We start from the raw sequence: 22,824 nt of genomic DNA, 5'->3' as shown, positions 1-22,824 counted from the left end.
CCATCTCCAACGGCCATTCACAATCCATCTCCAACGGCCATTCACAATCCATCTCCAACGGCCATTCACAATCCATCTCCAACGGCCATTCACAATCCATCTCCAACGGCCAATCACAATCCATCTCCAACGGCCAATCACAATCCATCTCCAACGGCCAATCACAATCCATCTCCAACGGCCAATCACAATCCATCTCCAACGGCCAATCACAATCCATCTCCAACGGCCAATCGCAATCCATCTCCAACGGCCAATCGCAATCCATCTCCAACGGCCAATCGTTATCCATCTCCAACGGCCAATCGTTATCCATCTCCAACGGCCAATCGTTATCCATCTCCAACAGCCAATCATAATCCATCTCCAATGGTCAATCATAATCCATCTCCAAAGGCCAATCATTATCCATCGTCAGCTCCACATACAGGTGTACAACGAGAAGATCAAGAGACGGTTTGTTCACCCGGAGACAGGAATAAGGCCATAGACCGACAACCTACCTGACATCACATGACTGATGGCATATCTACCACTTTTCCCATCACCCACAGGAAGAACCCCATTCCCCATCATCCCACCCAATCACCCATCATCCACAGGAATAACCCCATTACCCATCATCCATAATCCCACCTCCCATCATCCAGAGGAAGAACCCCATTCCCCATCATGCATAATCCCACCCAATCACCCATCATCCACAATCCCACCCCATCTCCCATCATCCACAGGAAGACCCCCATTCCCCATCATCCACAATCCTACCTCATCTCACATCATCCACAATCCCACCCCACCTCCCATCACCCACAATCCCACCCCATCATCCACAATCCCACCCCATCTCCCATCATCCACAGGAAGAACCCCATTCCCCATCATGCATAATCCCACCCAATCACCCATCATCCACAATCCCACCCCATCTCCCATCATCCACAGGAAGACCCCCATTCCCCATCATCCACAATCCTACCTCATCTCACATCATCCACAATCCCTCCCCATCTCCCATCATCCACAGGAAGACCCCCATTCCCCATCATCCATAATCCCATCATCCACAATCCCACCTCATCTCCCATCATCCACAGGAAGAACCCAATCCACCATTATCCCACCCAATCACCCATCATCCACAGGAAGAAACCCATCCCCCATCATCCATAATCCCACCTCATCTAACAACATCCACAGGAAGAACCCCATTTCCCATCATCCATAATCTCACCTCATCTCCCATCATCCACAGGAAGAACCCAATCCCCCATCATCCCACCCAATCACCTATCATCCACAGGAAGAAACCCATCCCCCATCATCCCACCCAATCACCCATCATAAACAGGAATAACACCATCCCCCATCTTCTATAATCCCACCCCATCTCCCATCATCCACAGCGAATATTCTCACCCCACCCCCCCATAATCCCCAGGGAAAAAACTGACCCCATCCCCTATAATCCGGAGGGATTTATCTCACTAAATGCCCCATAATCCCCAGGAAATAATTTCATCCCATCTCCCATAATCTATACAGAAATAAGAGATCATATTTTCCCATTAATACATGGCCCCACCCTCCTGGACTCCCCCTGTAATAAAGCGCCCCGCCTTCCTGGACTCCTCCTTTACTCTTCCACTAAAAAATAGTCTGCTCCATCTACAGTCCTTCATTAATAAATGGCCCCATCCTCCTGGACTCCTCCATTAATAAATGGCCCCATCCTCCTGGACTCCTCCATTAATAAATGGCCCCACCCTCCTGGACTCCTCCATTAATAAATGGCCCCACCCTCCTGGACTCCTCCATTAATAAATGGCCCCACCCTCCTGGACTCCCCCATTAATAAATGGCCCCACCCTCCTGGACTCCTCCATTAATAAATGGCCCCACACTCCTGGACTCCTCCATTAACAAATGGCCCCACCCTCCTGGACTCCTCCATTAACAAATGGCCCCACCCTCCTGGACTCCTCCATTAACAAATGGCCCACCCTCCTGGACTCCTCCATTAATAAATGGCCCCGGCCTCCTGGACTCCTCCATTAATAAATGGCCCCACCCTCCTGGACTCCTCCATTAATAAATGGCCCCACCCTCCTGGACTCCTCCATTAATAAATGGCCCCATCCTCCTGGACTCCTCCATTAACAAATGGCCCCATCCTCCTGGACTCCTCCATTAACAAATGGCCCCACCCTCCTGGACTGCTCCATTAACAAATGGCCCCATCCTCCTGGACTGCTCCATTAACAAATGGCCCCATCCTCCTGGACTCCTCCATTAATAAATGGCCCCATCCTCCTGGACTCCTCCATTAATAAATGGCCCCATCCTCCTGGACTCCTCCATTAATAAATAACCCCATCCTCCTGGACTCCTCCATTAATAAATGACCCCATCCTCCTGGACTCCTCCATTAATAAATGGCCCCATCCTCCTGGACTCCTCCATTAATAAATGGCCCCATCCTCCTGGACTCCTCCATTAATAAATGGCGGCACCCTCCTGGACTCCTCCATTAATAAATGGCCCCATCCTCCTGGACTCCTCCATTAATAAATGGCCCCATCCTCCTGGACTCCTCCATTAATAAATGGCCCCATCCTCCTGGACTCCTCCATTAATAAATGGCCCCATCCTCCTGGACTCCTCCATTAATAAATGGCCCCATCCTCCTGGACTCCCCCATTAACAAATGGCCCCACCCTCCTGGACTCCTCCATTAATAAATGGCCCCATCCTCCTGGACTCCTCCATTAATAAATGGCCCCATCCTCCTGGACTCCTCCATTAATAAATGGCCCCATCCTCCTGGACTCCTCCATTAATGACATCATGCATCACAGCGATTAGCGCTCGTCCACCGATGGCGATATGAATCCAGCGGAGGGTAAATCTCGCAGATGAAGACTCTTTCATCTTGCAGTGGGAAGTCTTCAGCGGCGGATATGTCAAGAACTCATTTCCACAAAAGGGGATTGAAAGCAGCTTTACACATGCAGCAAATCCCATGTGGAAATAGGACGGGGATCAGCTACACTCAGCTGTGTCACTCGCTGTTTGATATTCAGTGCAGATCCGGATAAATCTGTGACGGGTTTACTCAGAAAGAAGCTGTAATGGTGAGATGATGATACACAGACCTCCCAGGGTGTGCTCCCCTCCCCCACCCATTTTAGACACTGTGCTCAATATATTTATTACAGTTCTAGCAGTCCCTGCCCTCAGGAGCTTACAATCTAAGGTTCCCATCTCATACACATACTAGACAGGAGCCAATTCACCTCCCAGCATGACTCTGGAGGGTGCCAAGAAACTGGAGTGCCCGGGGGAAACCCACACAAGCACAGGGAGAACATGCAAACTCCATGCAGATAGTGTATGAGGACCCCAGTGCTCTAAGGCAGAAGTGAACCCACTGTGCTACCCAAAGATGAGAATATTCCGTATCTCACTGACCAGCAGACCTTTGCTCCATACTCCAGTCTCCACTGGTACAGAGAGTGATGTGACTGTGGGGGAGGGGACATTAGAGTGTAAGCTCCTCTGGTACAGAGACTGATGGGACTGTGGGGGAGGGGACATTAGAGTGTAAGCTCCTCTGGTACAGAGACTGATGAGACTGTGGGGGAGGGGACATTAGAGTGTAAGCTCCTCTGGTACAGAGACTGATGAGACTGTGGGGGAGGGGACATTAGAGTGTAAGCTCCTCTGGTACAGAGAGTGATGTGACTGCAGGGGAGGGGACATTAGAGTGTAAGCTCCTCTGGTACAGAGACTGATGGGACTGTGGGGGGAGGGGACATTAGAGTGTAAGCTCCTCTGGTGCTGAGACTGATGTGACTGTGGGGGAGGGGACATTAGAGTGTAAGCGCCTCTGGTACAGAGACTGATGGGACTGCGGGGGAGGGGACATTAGAGTGTAAGCTCCTCTGGTACAGAGACTGATGGGACTGTGGGGGAGGGACATTAGAGTGTGAGCTCCTCTGGTACAGAGAGTGATGTGACTGTGGGGGAGGGGACATTAGAGTGTAAGCTCCTCTCGTACACAGACTGATGTGACTGCGGGGAAGGGGACATTAGAGTGTGAGCTCCTCTGGTACAGAGAGTGATGTGACTGCAGGGGAGGGGACATTAGAGTGTAAGCTCTTCTGGTACAGAGACTGATGTGACTGGCTCAGTGTTCTCTGTACAGCACTGCGGTATATGTCAGAGCTATATACATGTATACTAATAATAGTGTGACTGTGGGGGAGGGGACATTAGAATGTAAAATTTTTGTTTATTAAAAATCTTACAAACATATTAAAAAAAACATATTTACATATATACAGAATAAAATATAAATCTATATACTTAAACAAAAACAGCTTACTTCAGCAAATAAAACAAACAGATTTTTTGCCGGAAAAAAACAAAATAGAACCAATCATATTTTAATACTATTATCATCATCTTTATATTGCATCTTAAATCCTGACCGTCACCTAAACCCCCCCTCAGGCTACGAAACGATTAAACATTCATCCCATACATTGATCCCATACATTGATCCCACACATTGATCCCATACATCGATCCCATGCATGCAGTCTTTCTTCAAAAACTGATCTTCTAAAAATCTAGGGGATGTGAAAGGACAGAAAGAGAAGCCACGCCCCCAGAGACTGCCAGACAGCAGCTACGGGGACCTGACATTCCTCCACGCCTTTGTCCAGGCTCCCGACCGCCACCTGTCCTTCTCAAGACCCCGAATCTTCCCAACCTCACCCAGAATGCTGTTCACCACCACCTCTGCAGGAAGGACTTTTTTGCGAATGGAAACCTGACACCGTGCATTCCACGTGTAGTAACGGACTACTAAGCTAACTAGAAAAAGTGTCTCAAAATCCCGGAGAGTCTGAAAGGCTCCGTAAGACCACTCCGCGTAACTCAAGTGGGAAAGGAAAGGGATCCCCAGAGCCCCACCCACCCGCTTGTAGACTTCTATATTGAATGGGCACTGAAGCAAGAAATGGTCCATCGTCTCCTCCACCCCACCGCACTCCACTCTTGGACAACCACGGTTCTCTGCAGAGCAATGCTTCAGGTTGCCCTTCACATAGAGTCTGCCATGGAACAAGATCCAGGCCAAATCCCGAAACTTTAAAGGGATTCTCTCCAGATTCATCAAACGCAGACCCTCCCCCATAACCGGGCCTGGGCAATCCCTCAAGGCCAATGGCTCGCTAAAGGCAGATTCAACAACTTTCCTCTCCAGGGCCTTACTAGGAAGAGACTTAATTTCCTCCGCCATCACCCGCCATTGCCGAAGCATTTTCAGACACGGGGCAACATAAGCCGGGAGCTTACCATGTTGGACCCTCAGGCTTTTCACTGGCCCACCATTCTCCCAGCTTCGCAGAAAAGGCCTAAACCAGGAAAAATACCAACCCACCGAGGCGGTTCCCCTGCCAGCATGCTACCAAAATTATGTTTCAAAAACATCACAGAAAAGAAAACCACCGGGTTGACCATACCTAGGCCACCCATCCGCCTGGGAAGGTAGGTTACAGACCTCTTAATGAGGTTCAGTTTGTGCCCCCATAACAGCTGGAAGAAACAACTGTAGATCCTCGCATAGAGAGACACTGGCAAAACACAGACAAAGCTGACATACAGAAATACCGGGATCAGGTAAGTTTTAATCAGGTCAATCCTTTCCCTGTAAGAGAGTTTCCAATCCCTCCAACTGGCCACCTTGGCATCGGCATCTTGTAGCCTGCTTACCCAATTTGCAAGGCCGTAATCACCGGGACCAAATCTGATGCCTAAAATTTTATTTTCCTGCTGGGGCTCTGGGAAGGCGTCCGGAAGGGTAAAGCCTTCGCCTTCCTCTCCCATCCAGAAAACCTCACTCTTATCCTGATTGATCTTTGAGCCAGATGCCTCAGCATACAGTTCCATCACCGAGACCACCTCCCCGCCTCCTGCCTCAACGTACTGTTCCATCACAGAGACCACCTCCTCCACCTCCTGCCTCAGCGTACTGTTCCATCACCGAGACCACCTCCTCCACCTCCTGCCTCAGCGTACTGTTCCATCACCGAGACCACCTCCTCCACCTCCTGCCTCAGCATACTGTTCTATCACCGAGACCACCTCCCCGCCTCCTGCCTCAGCGTACTGTTCCATCACCGAGACCACCTCCCCGCCTCCTGCCTCAGCATACTGTTCCATCACCAAGACCACCTCCTCCACCTCCTGCCTCAGCATACTGTTCCATCACCGAGACCACCTCCTCCACCTCCTGCCTCAGCATACTGTTCCATCACCAAGACCACCTCCTCCACCTCCTGCCTCAGCATACTGTTCCATCACCGAGACCACCTCCTCCACCTCCTGCCTCAGCATACTGTTCCATCACCGAGACCACCTCCTCCGCCTCCTGCGTCCCGGAGATGAAAACAGACACGTCATCAGCATAGGCCACGACCCTCAGAGGGGGCTTCCCAGGAATGCCCAAAGGAACTCCACACAACGGTCCGCTCTCTAACCTCCGAATGAAGGGATCGATTACAAACGCATATAGCAGAGGACTCAAAGGACATCCCTGATGCACACCTGAGCCAACCTCAAAGGGCCGTCCAATCCAACCATTTACAAGCATGAAGCTTTCAGCCCCTCTGTATAAGGTCTTTAGCCAATCGATAAAGCCCCCCTCCAAGCCATACTTGCCAAGAAGCAGCCATAGGTACTCATGATTGACTCGATCAAAAGCTTTGGCCTGATCCAATGCCAGCAGGAACTTTCCCCAGTCTGCAGCCCTGCACCGCTCCAGGGCCTCCCGGACAGCTAACACCTATGAAAAAGTGCTTCTTCCCTGAACCGAACAGTGCTGATTGCGAGAAAGTAAATTGCCCGCAACAGACGATTAACGCCAGAAAATAATCTTTGCCAATATCTTCCTATCAACATTGAGAAGGCTAATGGGCCGCCAATTCTCAATTCTCAAAGAATCTTTACCCTTTGACAGAAGAATCACTGCAGATTGTTGCATGGAGGGAGAGAGCGAACCCTCTCTCAGACAGCCATTAAAAACCTCCACCAAATATGGGGCCAGAGTCACCTTAAAGTGCTTATAAAACTCGGCTGTCAATCCGTCTGGCCCAGGCGACTTCTTCATGGCAAGCTGATCAATAGCTTTCACCACCTCATCTGCCGTGATGTCCTCTGTCAAACTCACAGGACAACTGCCATTTCCCAGTCCTGGAGTAGAGTCCAGAAAACCCGACATGCTCGCCCGATCGAGGTCCCTCCTACCCAGGAGGTCAGCATAATATGACCTGGAGGTTTCCAGGATCCCCGACTTGGACTTTGTCAGGGAACCCGTACTGTCAACCAGGCCTACAACTGACTTAACTGCTCTACCTTGTTTGCAGTTCTGGTAAGGGTCGGGCGAGTGATATTTCCCATAATCCCTTTCCAGAACCAAAGAGGCATGCCTGTCATATTGACACTGCCTGAGCAAGAGTTTAACCTCAGAGATCGCCCCTGGACATTAGAGTGTAAGCTCTTCTGGTACAGAAACTGATGGGACTGGCTCAGTGTTCTCTGTACAGCACTGCGGTATACGTTAGAGCTATATAAATGTATAATAATGTGTGACTGCGAGGGAGGGGACATTAGATTGTAAGCTCTTCTGGTACAGAGACTGATGGGACTGTGGGGGAGGGGACATCAAAGTGTAGGCTCCTCAGTACAGAGACTGATGTGACTGTGGGGGAGGGGACATTAGAGTGTAAGCTCTTCTGGTACAGAGACTGATGGGACTGTGGGGGAGGGGACATCAAAGTGTAGGCTCCTCAGTACAGAGACTGATGTGACTGTCGTGGAGGAGACAGAGTGTAAGCTCTTCTGGTACAGAGACTGATATGACTGGCTCAGTGTACTCTGTACAGCGCTGCAGTATATGTCAGAGCTATATAAATGTATAATAATAATAGTGTGTGACTGTGGAGGAGGGGACATTAGAGTGTAAGCTCCTGTGGTACAGAGACTGGTGTGGTGGGAGAAGAGAACCCAGAATGACCAGCAGAGGACGTACCTGTATGTCCATGGAGCGGAGAATGTGGTCTGGGGAGGGTGGGGGAGGTGCTGGACGCTACAATCAGACTCTTCCGGTTACTTGTGCGGCAGCTGTGAAGAGAAGCAGACGGATTATTATAATACACGGATGGGAATGGAAGATTATAATAAAATATTTCATATACGGCACAACATTCCACAACCTGAAATAAATGATGTTCGTGTTAATTTCAGGAAAACAATCTCTCATGTTACTAGGAAACCATCGGAGCTCCTTCCTAGAGAGGGGAGGTGAGGACACGGACAGGGGATCATACGAGGCCACTGAGCACCGCTCTCCGCTTACACCGGGTCCACGGAGGACGGAGATACAGACGGAAGTAGAGGAATGTCTTACTCCTGAAGAGGCGGCCTGGACTATGGAGGAGATCCGGCCAGCAGCCCAGAAAATGATTTATCTAACCTACAGACCTCAAGAGTGCCCACAGACATGTGACCAGCATCATCCAATCCTTCCAATCAGTTGGGGATCTCATTGGATGACTTGCCATTATAAAAAAAAAAAAAACCATATGATCCAATCATCATCGTTCTCCAACAGATCAGCCATCAGAGCCGTCATCCCATGATAACCTCCAACTGGCCCCTCCCCTCTCCAACATCCCATGACAACCTTCAGATGGCCCCTCCCTTTTCCATCCTCCCATGACAACATCCAACTGGCCTCGCCTCTCCCAATCATCCTATGAGAACTCTGAGCTGGCCCCTCGCCATCATCCCATGACAACCTGCAGCTAGCCTCTCCCCTGTCCATCATCCCATGAGAACCTTCAGCTGGCCCCTTTTTCTTTTCATCCTCCCATAACCTCCAGCTGGCCTCTTCCCTTGCCACCATCCCATAACAACCTCCAGCTGGCCCCTCCCTTCCCCATCATTCCATAACATCTAGTTGGCCCCTCCCTTCTCCCATGACAATATCCAGTTGGACCCTCCCCTCTCCATCCTCCCATAACATCCCCCAGCTGGCCCCTCCCTCTCCATCCTCCCATAACATCCCCCAGCTGGCCCCTCCCTCTCCATCCTCCCATAACATCCCCAAGCTGGCCCCTCCTTTCTCCATCCTCCAATAACATCCCACAGCTGCCCCTCCCTCTCCATCAACCCATGACAACCTCCACCTGGCCCCCCCTCTCCTCATCCTCCTATGACAACCTCCACCTGGTTTCTGTATAAAGGTATCCAGCAGTAATGGGGTAAAGCAGCGGATGCTACACAGCATGTCAGGAACCTGACCGTTATGTGCGGAGTTCCCCCTTCTCCGAGTTGTGCTGGATGGCCGTCACACCTTCCAGTGACCCTCTTCCCATCCTGTAACTGTTTTCAGGTGGGATGTACCTGGTGGAGAAGTCTGTTCTTGAGGGGGGGGGGGGGTATCCTGGACACAAAGTAACAGACACTTCCCATAAAGCCTACCGTGCTCTCCATCTAAACGCATGTGCCAAGAATCAATGGTTTTCTAGCAGAGTACCAGAGACACCAAAATAACCATCCAGTGCTGTGTTCAGTAGCTGCTAATAGCCAGCGGCAATAATCGCATGTAAAATCGCACATGCTGGTTGTATCCAAGTCGTACAACAATCAAATTGGGTACAATTAGCCTGTCCATAGATAATCGACTCTGGATGAAGCAGTTGAGCTGTGGTATGGTTTTGTTTCTAAGAGATGAAGCCTGGTACTCCGGTTGGGATGTTCCGTCCCCCAAAAAAATAATCCACAACAAGTAGAGCTGGCAACTTGGTGTACTCTTCTGTGTAAATCTGTATTGGCTACATATAAAATGACACAGTATACAAGCTGTATACATGTTGCGGCTAGGAGTAAGGCTGCATTAGCCGAAACACGTTAAAAGCTTGTTTACGGTGTCATTTTATATGTAGCCAAGCTGCTAACGTGTTTCGGCTAATACAGCCTTACTCGTAGCTTCAACATGTTAAAAGCTTGTATACTGTGTCATTTTATATGTAGCCAAGCTGCTAACGTGTTTCGGCTAATACAGCCTTACTCGTAGCTTCAACATGTTAAAAGCTTGTATACTGTGTCATTTTATATGTAGCCAAGCTGCTAACGTGTTGCAGCTACGAGTAAGGCTGTATAAGCCAAAACACGTTAGCAGCTTGGCTACATATAAAATGACACCGTAAACAAGCTTTTAACATGTTGAAGCTACGAGTAAGGCTGTATTAGCCAAAACACGTTCGCAGCTTGGCTACATAAAAGCTTGTATACTGTCATTTTATATGTAGCCAAGCTGTGAACATGTTTCGGCTAATACAACCTTACTTGTAGCCGCAACACGTTAAAAGCTTGTATACTGTGTCATTTTATATGTAGCCAAGCTGCTAACGTGTTTCGGCTAATACAGCCTTACTCATAGCCCCAACACGTTAAAAGCTTGTATACTGTGTCATTTTATTATTATTATACAGGATTTATGGTGCTAACAGTTTGCGCAGCGCTGTACAATATAAGGGGGGCGGTACAATTACAATACATTTCAGTACAGAAGGAATAGGAGGGCCTGACTCATGGAGCTTCCAATCTAAAGGAAGGGGTAGGTGATACAAAAGGTGATAGCTGCGGGGGATGATCTGGTGGAGGAGATTCAAGTACAGTTCTTAGGTGGAGGTGGGGTAGGCTTCCCTGAAGAAGTGCGTTTTCAAGGATTGCCTAAAGGCAGAAAGGGTGGGGGCTGACCGGACATGCTGTGGTAGGGAGTTCTAGAGGATGGAAGAGGCTCTGGAGAAGTCCTGGAGGCGAGCGTGGGAGGAGGTGATGAGGGAGCTAGAGAGGAGGATATCACGGGAGGAGCGGAGTGGACGATTTGGGCAGTATCTGTGGATTGAGGTATTTTATAAACGTGTTGCGGCTACAAGTAAGGCTGTATTAGCAGAAACACGTTAGCAGCTTGGCAACATATAAAATGACACAGTATACAAGCTGTTAACGTGTTGCGGCTACGAGTAAGGCTGTATTAGCAGAAACACGTTAGCAGCTTGTATACTGTGTCATTTTATAAGCAGCCAATAAAGATTTACGCCGAAGAGTACACCAAGTGGTCAGCTCTACTTGTTATGGATAGCCTGCCCATAGATGGTTGGAATCTCAGCTGGTCCCCGTTGACTGGACTGGGATGCAAACTATCTCTGGCCGTCTTAAGGGACCTTAGATTGTAAGCTCCTGAGGGCAGGGACTGATGTGAATATACTGTATATGTGTAAATTGTCAGCACTACATAAATACATTTGTCATTGCGGAGTCTATGATACTCCAGTATCCGTGTGACTGTGGACAATAGACGACACTTGGCACAATGGGATCCAATGTGGAGAGTACCACGTGCTTTACGATTGGGGTCTTACTTTATGTAAGTTTGGCTGCACTCCGTACCACCTGCTATAACAGCTTTGGCTCAAAGATCAGTTGGAGTCACAGAGACGGACCACCAACCTACTACAGCAGGCATCATGCGATTCTGGGGCTATCCGGACATTATGGCCATTCTTCATCTCTGTGATGGGAGGAGGAGTGGCAGACATACTACTTTGGGATGTGATAATGGTGCCATAGACCAGGGGTCTCCAGTGTACTGTTCTTCAAACTTTAGGGGACCTGGCTGTGGACACTGGGTGTAGAGAAGGTCCCGACATCAGTAGGAATAGAAAAAGCCCCATCGTAGGTGTCAGTGGGAGGAATAGTGCCCCCTCGTAGGCGCAAGTGGGAGGAATCGTGCTCCATCGCAGGCGTCAGTGGGAGGAATAGTGCCCCATCGCAGGCGTCAGTGGGAGGAATAGTGCCCCATCGCAGGCGTCAGTGGGAGGAATAGTGCCCCATCGCAGGCGTCAGTGGGAGGAATAGTGCCCCATCTTTGGTGCCAGTGGGAGGAATCGTGCCCCATCGCAGGCGTCAGTGGGAGGAATCGTGCCCCATCGCAGGCGTCAGTGGGAGGAATCGTGCCCCATCGCAGGCGTCAGTGGGAGGAATCGTGCCCCATTGCAGGCGTCAGTGGGAGGAATAGTGCCCCATCGCTGGTGTCCATGGGAGGAATAGTGACCCATCATTGGTGTCAGTGGGAGGAGTAGTGCCCCATACTTGGTGTCAGTGGGAGGAATAGTGCCCCATACTTGGTGTCAGTGGGAGGAATAGTGTCCCATCGTAGGTGTCAGTGGGAGGAATAGTGCCCCATCGTAGGTGTCAGTGGGAGGAATAGTGCCCCATCGTAGGTGTCAGTGGGAGGAATAGTGCCCCATACTTGGTGTCAGTGGGAGGAATAGTGCCCCATACTTGGTGCCAGTGGGAGGAATAGTGCCCCATACTTGGTGCCAGTGGGAGGAATAGTGCCCCATTGTAGGTGTCAGTGGGAGGAATAGTGCTCCATCATTGGTGTCAGTGGGAGGAATAGTGCCCCATCATTGGTGTCAGTGGGTCGAATTATGCCCCATTGTCGGTGTCAGTGGATAAACTAATGGCCCAAGGGCCAAATGACAGCAAGAAAAAGGATGCATCCGGCCCCGGGCCACAGTTTGGAGACCACTGCCTTATGACCAATGACTGCAGAGGATTAGCCTCAGCTGTTATAATTAGGAGTATTATATACTGACTCCACCCTTACTAATTTCTTCACAAGACTCCTGGCAGATCTCTGAAGGGATTTCCAGTACATTTTTCAAGAACTGAAGAGAATAAAGTATTAAAGTCATCAACAAAGCAAAAAGGCACTGCACGCAGGACCCTGGCCCAACACACATCCGTTCACCATCTTAGTTCACCACTGGAGGCCAGGGATATCCTTCCATCCACATTTGTGGATGATGATGATGATGATGATGATGAGGAGGAGCCAAGAGTGAACCCTAGGATGCAAAACTAGAAGAGAAATCTGTTCCTCTGGTTTGTGGTTGCTCGCGTCTGCCTGTTATTGCTGCTTAAGTCAAGGTGGAGGAAAAGGAAAGACATTGGGTTGGTACTGAGAAACACGAAGACACGAAAACACGAGACAGACGATGAAACAACTGAGCTCGTGTCTTCGTCCAGCTCCATTATATGTCTCCTATTTGTACTTCAGAGCGAGTCTTCTCATTCAGCCCTGAGGAAAGGGGAGGCATTTCCCTCGAAACGTGTTGGGTTACCTGATCAGGGTGACCATTTGGAAACTCGGGCACTGCCCGAGGGCCCGGGGTCAGTAGGGGGCCCCATGAGATGCCCCTGGTACCTTTTTCATAGGCTTTTTTGAGTTTGGACAAGGACACGGGCCCCATGAGTTGTCAGTCCACCCCTGATGCTCCTAATAAACATTTTGAATAGCCGCTGAATGTTATGGACGTTTGTAGCAGGCGCTCCTCAACACCCAGCCCACAGTCTGTCTACTGCAATGGCAAGGCTTCCCCACCTCTCCTACTACAAGCTCTCAGCCCCACCATGACACGCCTATAACATGGAGTAGAGGTACATTGTGTAGGGTTGCCATTAGGGACGCACCAAAATTCTGGCCACCGAAACATATCGGACGAAAATAGCCCTATCAGGTATTTTTGTATTTCTTTTCTACTTTCATGTTATATATATATATATTATTTTTTTTTTTACTTTTGATTTTATTGCTATCACATAGGGGACCAATAGCATATGAGTGACAGGTCCTCTTTGTAGGGGGGAGGGGGCAGGAGAGGAGCAGTGTATATAGAGAGGCTCCCTCTCTGGCTGTCACTATAAGTCGGTGCCGATTTTTAAATGCAATTGCCGGCTTATTTTTTTTCTTCACTATAGCTCACAGAATTAGCTGTCACTTTCCCCGGAGCTAAAAGAAACAAGTTTCCATTTAGGCTACGTTCACACTAGCGTTGTGTGCAGGAGGCAGAGAGGCGTTTGGGAAGCGTTTTTACCGCTTCCCAAACGCCTCGGACAATTCTGCACATTGCAGCACGTGGTGCTGTTCTAACGGGAGCGTTAGTGTCGTGGCAAGACGGACGCCTCTGGTCGAGTCATGAGGCGTTGAAGCTTCCTATTCTAGTCTATGGTGCCGCTCCCCAAACACGCGGCCGGCGTTTGCGGTGTGGTTGTGACGCAGTTGCGGGGCGTTTGCGGACCGGTAACACCATTCAAACTTCATTATAGGCGTTTTTAACACTCGGCAAACGCCTAGCAACTGACGCTAAACCGCGCATGCGGCGTTTGCGGAGCATTTGCCGAGCGTTAAAAAAACGCTCCGCAAACGCCGGACCAACGCTTGCCAAACGCTATAGGGGCGTTTGGCAAGAGTTGGAAGAACAGTCAAGTGTGAACGAGCCCTTAGTTTATCTCCCGGAGTTAAAAGAAACAACGTTTCCTTTTAGTTTATTTCCCCAAAAGAAAATGTTTCCTTTTCGTTTCTTTCCCAAGATAAAAGAAACAAATGTTTCCTTTAGCTCCGGGGAAAGTGACAGCTAATTCTGTGAGCTATAGTGAAGAAAAAAAAAAAAGCCGGCTATTGCATTTAAAAATCGGCACTGACCTATAGTGACAGCTAGTGAGGGAGCCTCTCTGTATACACTGCTCCTCTCCTGCCCCCCTCCCCCCTACAAAGAGGACCTGTCACTCATATTGGTCCCCTATGTGATAGCAATAAAATCAGAAGTAAAACATATCTATCTATCTATCTATATCTACATATCTAGTTATATATCTATCTATATCTCTATCTATATCTATATATATATACACATACATGAAAGTAGAAAAAAAAATTATATATATATATACACACATACACAAAAAAAATAGTGCAACGGAACCGACCCCAGACTGCGCTTGGGTACTTCCGTTAGAATACCGCTTCCCCGTCCGAACACCACCGCTGACCATACAAGACTAGAGGACACCAGTCTTGAAGTAAACCAGGAGGTAAAATAGTTTATTTGAACACAGATACAAGATATATACAAATACAAAAAATGCAGCGCTTGAGTGTATAATACAAGGAATTAGCATGAATGGGAATTTAAATGTTCATATTTCAACATGCACCAGATTCCACATTCTTAAATTGTTATAAACAATAATCAGATGAGTAATGAAGATCTATCCGTCTAATCAAGGTGCATATAGTGATGGTGATGCTAAAATCATAAGTTCTGTGATGTATCCAAAGAAATCCGTGACTTCCGTGATAGGGGAATAACTGTATAATGCACTAACCAGATAGCGCAAGTACATGCGCATTGGAGTATAATGACCTACTCCTGGTCACAGCCAGATGGTCCTCAGCGTGAAGCCCTCAGGGACACCTCAGTGGATAATAAATGGTGTGAGAGGTGTCCTTATCCCTTTAGGGATAAGGACACCTCTCACACCATTTATTATCCACTGGTTTCATGCATCTGACTGTCGGCCATCTTTTTGGATTCTATGCATCAGCTTTTTGGACATTACCATGTAAGTGTATGACTTACTTTTTTACCTTTGAATAAAATACTACACTATCAAGATTTCTTTCTTTTGGGTCTTATTGCTGAGCCCCTGAGATGATCTCCTGATAAGAAAGTACACCAATCCTGGCGATAGAGGATACAAAGTGATTTCGTGTTACTGTAAACAGGCGCACCCCCCCTGGTGGTAGGAGACGGCAAGAGTGGTGCACTGGTGTCCCTGAGGGCTTCACGCTGAGGACCATCTGGCTGTGACCAGGAGTAGGTCATTATACTCCAATGCGCATGTACTCATCTGATTATTGTTTATAACAATTTAAGAATGTGGAATCTGGTGCATGTTGAAATATGAACATTTAAATCTGCTATTCATGCTAATTCCCTGTATTATACACTCAAGCGCTGCATTTTTTGTATTTGAATTTTGATGAATGGGGTATACGAGGTTTACCTATATGCTAGCAGCTTGAATCCTATCATATCCAGCGCTCGTCCCTCTCTTCATACAAGATATATACACTCAGGAGACAGTCCCCCCTGCCTGCATAATGACACAGGGCGGGGCAATCCCCCCTGAGTGCATAATGACACAGGGCGGGGCAATCTACATTTAGTAACAAGAGACACACAGGTATTCAAACTTCACACCAGCACACCATCCCATCAGGAGGGAGAGCTGCTGGAGACACCCCCCATTAAGCTAATACACATAAACACATACATCCAATAATAGTTTGCTCCCCGCCAGACAAACAATAGAACAATGGGATGCAAACACAACACCAAACAATCCGCAACCCCCACCCCACCTATCTCCTAGACCTGTCTACACAATATTAGGACAGATCACCCTGTACCCCTAAAAGGCACAGGGTGACTTACACATAAGAGGGATATGGGGAGCCCCTCCAAAGTGAGCTGTGTTCCATGGGCTCCCCACCCAAAGTGACTCCCGTCACAATTAGCTGATTCTGGGTCACAGGAGAGCACAGGCTTTGGCCATACGTCTCTATTAATGGGCTTTATTTCTGGGACCAGTGAGTATTGTGATGCTCAGTCCTCCAGAGGGCCCATATCAGGACCCTGATCCCATGAGCTCCCATGACCCCCACCTCAGGAGTAGCTGAGACATCCACAGGACTGAAAAGCATCCATCAGGAACAAATCCTCCCAATGCTGACCGGGATCTGCCATTAATGCTCCACTCTGAGAACAATCTGTGCGGCTGTAATGCGATTCCCCCTCCTTCCTGCAATACCGCCGCGTCCACTTACTGGCAGGCGAAATGCGACCGCAGTGAGGTCGGGGGGGGGGGAATGAGGGGGGGGGAATCAGCTTTCAGGATTAGGATTTTTATGTACTGTAAATAATGGCAGAAGACAGAAGTAGCGAATACGGATATCTAATCCTATCTGATAGAAGATGAGCCAAGACCAGCCATCATCACACCAAGCTGGCCATTCTTTGGAAGGATCAATACTAGGCAATGAAAATCTCTCCATCCATCGGCTTCTTTGCTGCTAAAAATCGCAGTTATTCTCAATGATGACATTGGAGTGGCGTGAATATTATCCCATGAAATCTTCCACATACAGGAAATGTACAGACATTGTATACCAAGATATGAAGATGGAATACGATGACCTGAAGACTGGTTGTAATTGTGACATTTGTCTCCAAACGATCTTTGATATGAGCAATCTCCCTAAAGAAAGCTATAAGGCCATCACACTAGCTTTGATCTCTGAAGAGCAATCTGCATTCGGAATGCTCTTCAGAGACGTGTGAAGTGTTGTATCGCCTCCCCCGCCGGGCTGCTTTAACCCCTTTGAACCCCACATTTTATACGGTTGCAGGATACTTGCAGAGCAGCCCCACTCACTCGAATGGGTCGATTTCAGCCCGGGACGGACTGACAACTCATGGGGCCCCCGGGCAATAGAGGATCATGGGGCCCCTGTGTCCTCACCCACACTCAAACCACACCCAAAAAAGCCTATGAAAGGTACTAGGGGCATCTCATGGGGCCCCCTAGTGACCCTGGGCCCTCGGGCATTCCTTGAGAGCCCTGGTTTCAGCAGATTCTAAGTCCACTGAATGTGCAGGGGTAAATTTCCAGCTATGGGATGTGTACACCCCTGGCTGATAGCTCTGCAGCTAAAGGGGGTAGAGGTATGGGGGCAGAAAAAGCACAGCCCAACCATGGGGATCGAGCCCCAACATATACAGCTATCCTCCTCAATCCATTGGGCCCGTTCACCCTATCAGTGGTAGATGCTTTGTCCCAACATTCTGACATTGTCTGGACAGCTTGGTCTGGTAAAGGAAGTTGAAAAATAAAAAAAAAGTTTTACTGGCAGGATCACCAGGTGAAAATAAAGAGAAAATTATTTTTTTTTAAAAAATGAATGCAGCCATCACATGTTTTAGAACCTTTACAGCCAGTCTGGAGCTAACGGTTGGCCTTAGAAGGATTCCCCTCACTCCGGGGTACACGGCAATACCAAGGATTGTTTACCTTTATGTGAAAAATTCATGAAGGAAAAAAACCTTCAGCCTTTCCAGCCACTTAAACGTCCAGTCAGAAAACAGCTGAAAAATGAACCTAAATCCGTGTTTGGTGCTCCAGCATTTGGGCCTTCGTTCATTCTGTTGGCCAGAATATTAATGGATTGATTCTGGCCATTAGAATGAATAAATGAAGCCTCCAGCGCAGTGTAGGCACATCAAGAGGTTTTTCTACTCAAAAGCTCCTCTCCTGAATGCTCTGGTGATGGATTTTTTTTTCTGCCTGTAAAACGCTCCTGCTTCTAAACTCCTGTAAATGCCTGAATGTGAACAGACACAGGCTAAAAAATACCTCAAATGCCTATAATAGCATCATATTCTACATCCTGTGTGCGTGAGGCCGCCCAATATATGCATCGCATTCTCTTCATTGTCCCCCCGAAGAATCCCCCCGAAGACAGGCAGCAGCCGCTCAACATACAGATTCTTATCCTGCCTGTTCTGGGCCCAACGCTCTACCCATACCTCTTATTTATTATGTAGGTACCTGTATAGCGCCAGCAACTTACATAGCGCTTTGCATACTATATATATATACACATACACTAACACACACATACATATATATACATATATATACATATATATACATATATATATGTTCCCCTGCTGATGTTGAATGTTCGCCCCTCACACAGAAACGATCGGTCTAACAATGGAATGTTCGGTGTAACACTGAGAGACAGAATACAGCAACAAATTCAGCAGAAATGCGTCTAACAAATGATGACTGATCTGCATGTTCATGAGGGAAAGAAGGATTTGATCCCCTTCACAAAACATGACTTAGTACTTGGTGGCAAATCCCTTGTTGGCAATCACAGAGGTCAGACGTTTCCTGGAGTTGGCCCCCAGGTTCGCACACATCTCAGGAGGGATTTTGGCCCACTCCTCTTGGCAAATCCTCTCAAAGTCATTAAGGTTTGGTGGTTGACGTTTGGCAACTCGAACTTTCAATTCCCTCCACAGATTTTCAATCGGATGAAGGTCTGGAGACTGGCTAGGCCACTCCAGGACCTTAATGTGCTTCTTCTTGAGCCGCTCCTTTGTTGCCTTGGCCGTGTGTTTTGGGTCATTGTCATGCTGGAACACCCATCCACCACCCATTTTCAATGGCCTGACTGAGGGAAGAAGGTTCTCACCCAAGATTTGAGGATACATTGCTCCGTCCATCGTCCCTTTGATGCAGTGCAGTTGTCCTGTCCCCTTAGCAGAAAAACACCCCCAAAGCAGAATGTTTCCACCACCATGTTTCACAGTTGGGATGGTGTTCTTGGGGTCATAAGCAGCATTCCTCCTCCTCCAATCACAGCGAGTTGAGTTGATACCAAAGAGCTGGATTTTGGTCTCATCTGACCACAACACTTCCCACCAGTCCTCCTCTGCATCATTCAGATGTTCAGTGGCAGACTTCAGACGGGCCTGGACATGGGCTTTCTTGAGCAGAGGGACCTTGCGGCACTGCAGGATTTCAATCCTTGTCGGCGTAGTGTGTTACCAATTGTTCTCTTGGTGACTGTGGTCCCAGCTGCCTGGAGATCATTGACAAGATCCTCACGTGTAGTTCTGGGATGATTCCTCACTGTTCTCATGATCATTGACACTCCACGAGGTGAGATCTTGCATGGTGCACCAGACCTAGGGAGACTGACACTTGTTTTGTGTTTCTTCCATTTGTGAATGATTGCACCAACTGTTGTCACCTTCTCACCAAGCTGCTTGGCCATAGTTTGGTAGCCCAGTCCAGCCTTGTGTAGGTCTTCGATCCTGTTCCTGACATCCTTGGACAGCTCTTTGGTCTTTGCCATGGTGGAGAGTTTGGAATCTGATGGTTTGATGGCTCCTGTGGACAGGTGTCATTTATACAGGTAACAAAATGAGATTAGCAGCACTCCCTTTAAGAGACTGCTTCTAATCTCAGCTTGTTACCTGTATGAAAGACACCTGGGAGCCAGAAATCCTGCTGAATGATAGGGATCAAATCCTTCTTTCCCTCATGAACATGCAGATCAGTCATTTGTTAGACGCATTTCTGCTGAATTTGTTGTTGTATTCTGTCTCTCAGTGTTACAATACACCGAACATTCCATTGTTAGACCGATCATTTCTTTGTGAGGGGCGAACATTCAACATCAGCAGGGGAGCAAATACGCATTTCCTTCTCTGTGTATGTATATATACACAAAATATATAGATTAAAAAAAAAAAAATATATATATATATATATATATATATATATATATATATATATATATATATATAAAGCTGCGTAAACTAGCAGCGCTATATAAGTACCTGTATTAAATTTATAAATAATAGAACCTTAGATTGTACGCTCCTCGGGGGCGGGGACTGATGTGAATGTACAATATATATGTAAAGCGCTGCGTAAATTGACGGCGCTATATAAGTACATGGAATAAATAAAGTGTGAGCAGCATGCCAGACCCAAAACAGGAGGGATAAGGATCTAAATCCGGATTCTAGAGACTGCTGCCTGTCAATCGGGTTATTCTCGGGGGTGTAGGGGGGAGAAGGAAGTATCTATAATAAATAATAGAGGTGTGAGTGGCGCACCAGACCCAAAACAGGAGGGATAAGGATCCAAATTCTGATTTTATAGACTGCTGCCTGTCATCCAGGGGGGAGACGGAGAAGGAAGCACGTGTAATAAATAATAATAGAGGTGTTAGTAGAGCGCCAGACCCAAAACAGGAGAGATAAGAATCTAAATCAGGCTTTTAGAGACAGCTGCCTGCCATCCCGGGTATTCTCAGAGGGGAGAAAGATGATATTATTGGATATTTGTCATGAAAAGCAGTACCAGTTCTGGCAGAAATGGCTGTCCCCCCCCCCCCCCCCCCCCCCGCCTTGCCATTCAGATCACAACTCCGCCTCCAATTCTCTAACCGGTGACAGGCGGATAGATAATGAGACATTTCCTCCCCGATTATTATCATTCACGGTGGAGGCTTTCCTCCCATGTACAGGAAGAGGTGACAGTGATAATTGGTGGTTGGATCTCAGAACTATCCCGGTTCTGAAGGAGGAGTTCTCCTTTAAGCTGTAGAGGACGGCGGTGTATTTCTTGCAATCTGCGCACAGTGCCATGTATACCGCCGTACATTTTTATTCACCGAGACCAGACTCATTGAGAAGGAAACAAACCTTTGGGCTGACAATGTCTCCGGTCTGGAAAGTGTGCGCTCACAAAGGACGCAGCTGCGCGGCGCGGCGTCCATCCACATAGGAAAGTTGCAGATTTAATTACAGTCATTTGGAGAGATTGGGGTGTGAATTGGAGAAGGCGGAAACACAAAACAGACGAGAGCAATAATTAGACCCTTGAAGAGGGAAGACAACAAGCATCTGTTCGCCTGTCAGAGGAGACGCTTCCTGCACGCCAGCCGCCATCTTTCATTACTGGGGTCACAGGTATAAAAAAAAAAAAAAAAAAAAGAATTTGCAGTGTGAGGTGCAAAGGAACATAATGGGCGTGTACAGCGTGACCCACCTTCACCTACCTTGTTCCTGTAATTTACACCATGAACTGAACAAACACAGACCTTTCAACTGCTAATCGTAATGATGTTGCCGAGTAATCAGCAGAGGAAAATGAACCGCTTTGTGTTCTCTGGGGGAATACCAGTAAACAGCGTGGAGTCAGGATCCCAGGACACTGCGGCCATGAATCACGGTGATCACAGCCATAATGAACAGAAGATCTGGGAGATGCATGAAAATTCTGGATCTTATGACCTGATGGGCGCTATATCAGCATAAGGTCTCATACATAGTCACAGCCAAAAGCCCCGCCCCTTCAGAACAGCCCCACCCCTTTTACCACATTCCAGCAGTGCTGCACAGTGCATTGGAATGATACAAGTCTGGGGGGTGTCGGGGCAGGGCGGGAATGTAACCATCACGCCCGCCATTGATCATTAGGAATGCCGATTCAGATACTGTCTGTTCTGAAGTTCATCCAGGTAGACCAGACAATAACGGGTCACTTTATTGGACGAGGGAACTGCTGCATGCCAGTAGTTTTTATGGTAAAGCTGAAGTTTAATCCGCCTTCCCTGGTTCCCCTCCCCCCTCATCGACGTGATCAGAACATTTTTATATAAAAGGTTCCCTGTTTATTACAGATCTTATTTTATACACAGTTATGGTTTCACTGGATCTCTGTGTTTCTCTATGCAGTGCAGGCAGATCATGGCTGATGGGAGGGGCTGGCAGGGTACTGTACATGGCTTCCTGAAAACGTCACGGCACTCTGCATCAGTACGACTGTCAAGAGCCTTCAGTCCTGATGCAAGCGGTGGGAGGAGTTATGCAAATATCAAAATGCATTGATGGGTGGGTGTCAGTAGGGAGGAGTGGATGTTCCTAGGCAGGTAAAGCCCATGTGTGATGCGGAGTTTCCATGACTGAATGAACTGAAATCCAATTAGTGAAAGGGGTGAGGCCTGGGAGAGTCGGGCTGGGGAGGAAAGAGTTAGATGATGCTGGACGTCCTCCAGCCAGGACACCTGTGCAAGACTGAAGGGGAGGAGCCGGTACACCTGTGCAAGACTGAAGGGGAGGAGCCGGTACACCTGTGCAAGACTGAAGGGGAGGAGCCGGTACACCTGTGCAAGACTGAAGGGGAGGAGCCGGTACAAATGTGCAAGACTGAAGGGGAGGAGCCGGTGCAACTGTGCAAGACTGAAGGGGA

The 22,824-nt window shown here is 48.1% G+C and overlaps 1 protein-coding gene across 1 annotated transcript in view; it reads right to left on the bottom strand.

The window, feature by feature from the left end:
* The window catches only part of LOC149428904 (uncharacterized), a 60,711-nt gene that overhangs the window by 13,355 nt on the left and 24,532 nt on the right, over positions 1 to 22,824 (bottom strand). Inside the window, exon 3 of the mRNA XM_089666955.1 lies at positions 8,099 to 8,190. Within this exon, the coding sequence (XP_089523081.1) occupies positions 8,099 to 8,190 (92 nt within the window). The remainder of the gene's footprint in view (positions 1 to 8,098; positions 8,191 to 22,824) is intronic.

This window comes from Staurois parvus, unplaced genomic scaffold (genome assembly GCF_062004578.1).
Source record: "Staurois parvus isolate SC_StPar_1 unplaced genomic scaffold, SC_StPar_1.0 ptg002936l, whole genome shotgun sequence".
NCBI lineage: Eukaryota > Metazoa > Chordata > Amphibia > Anura > Ranidae > Staurois > Staurois parvus.
The sequence above is the reverse complement of the archived record's forward strand: the minus strand, read 5'-3'. Positions and strand labels throughout refer to the sequence as shown.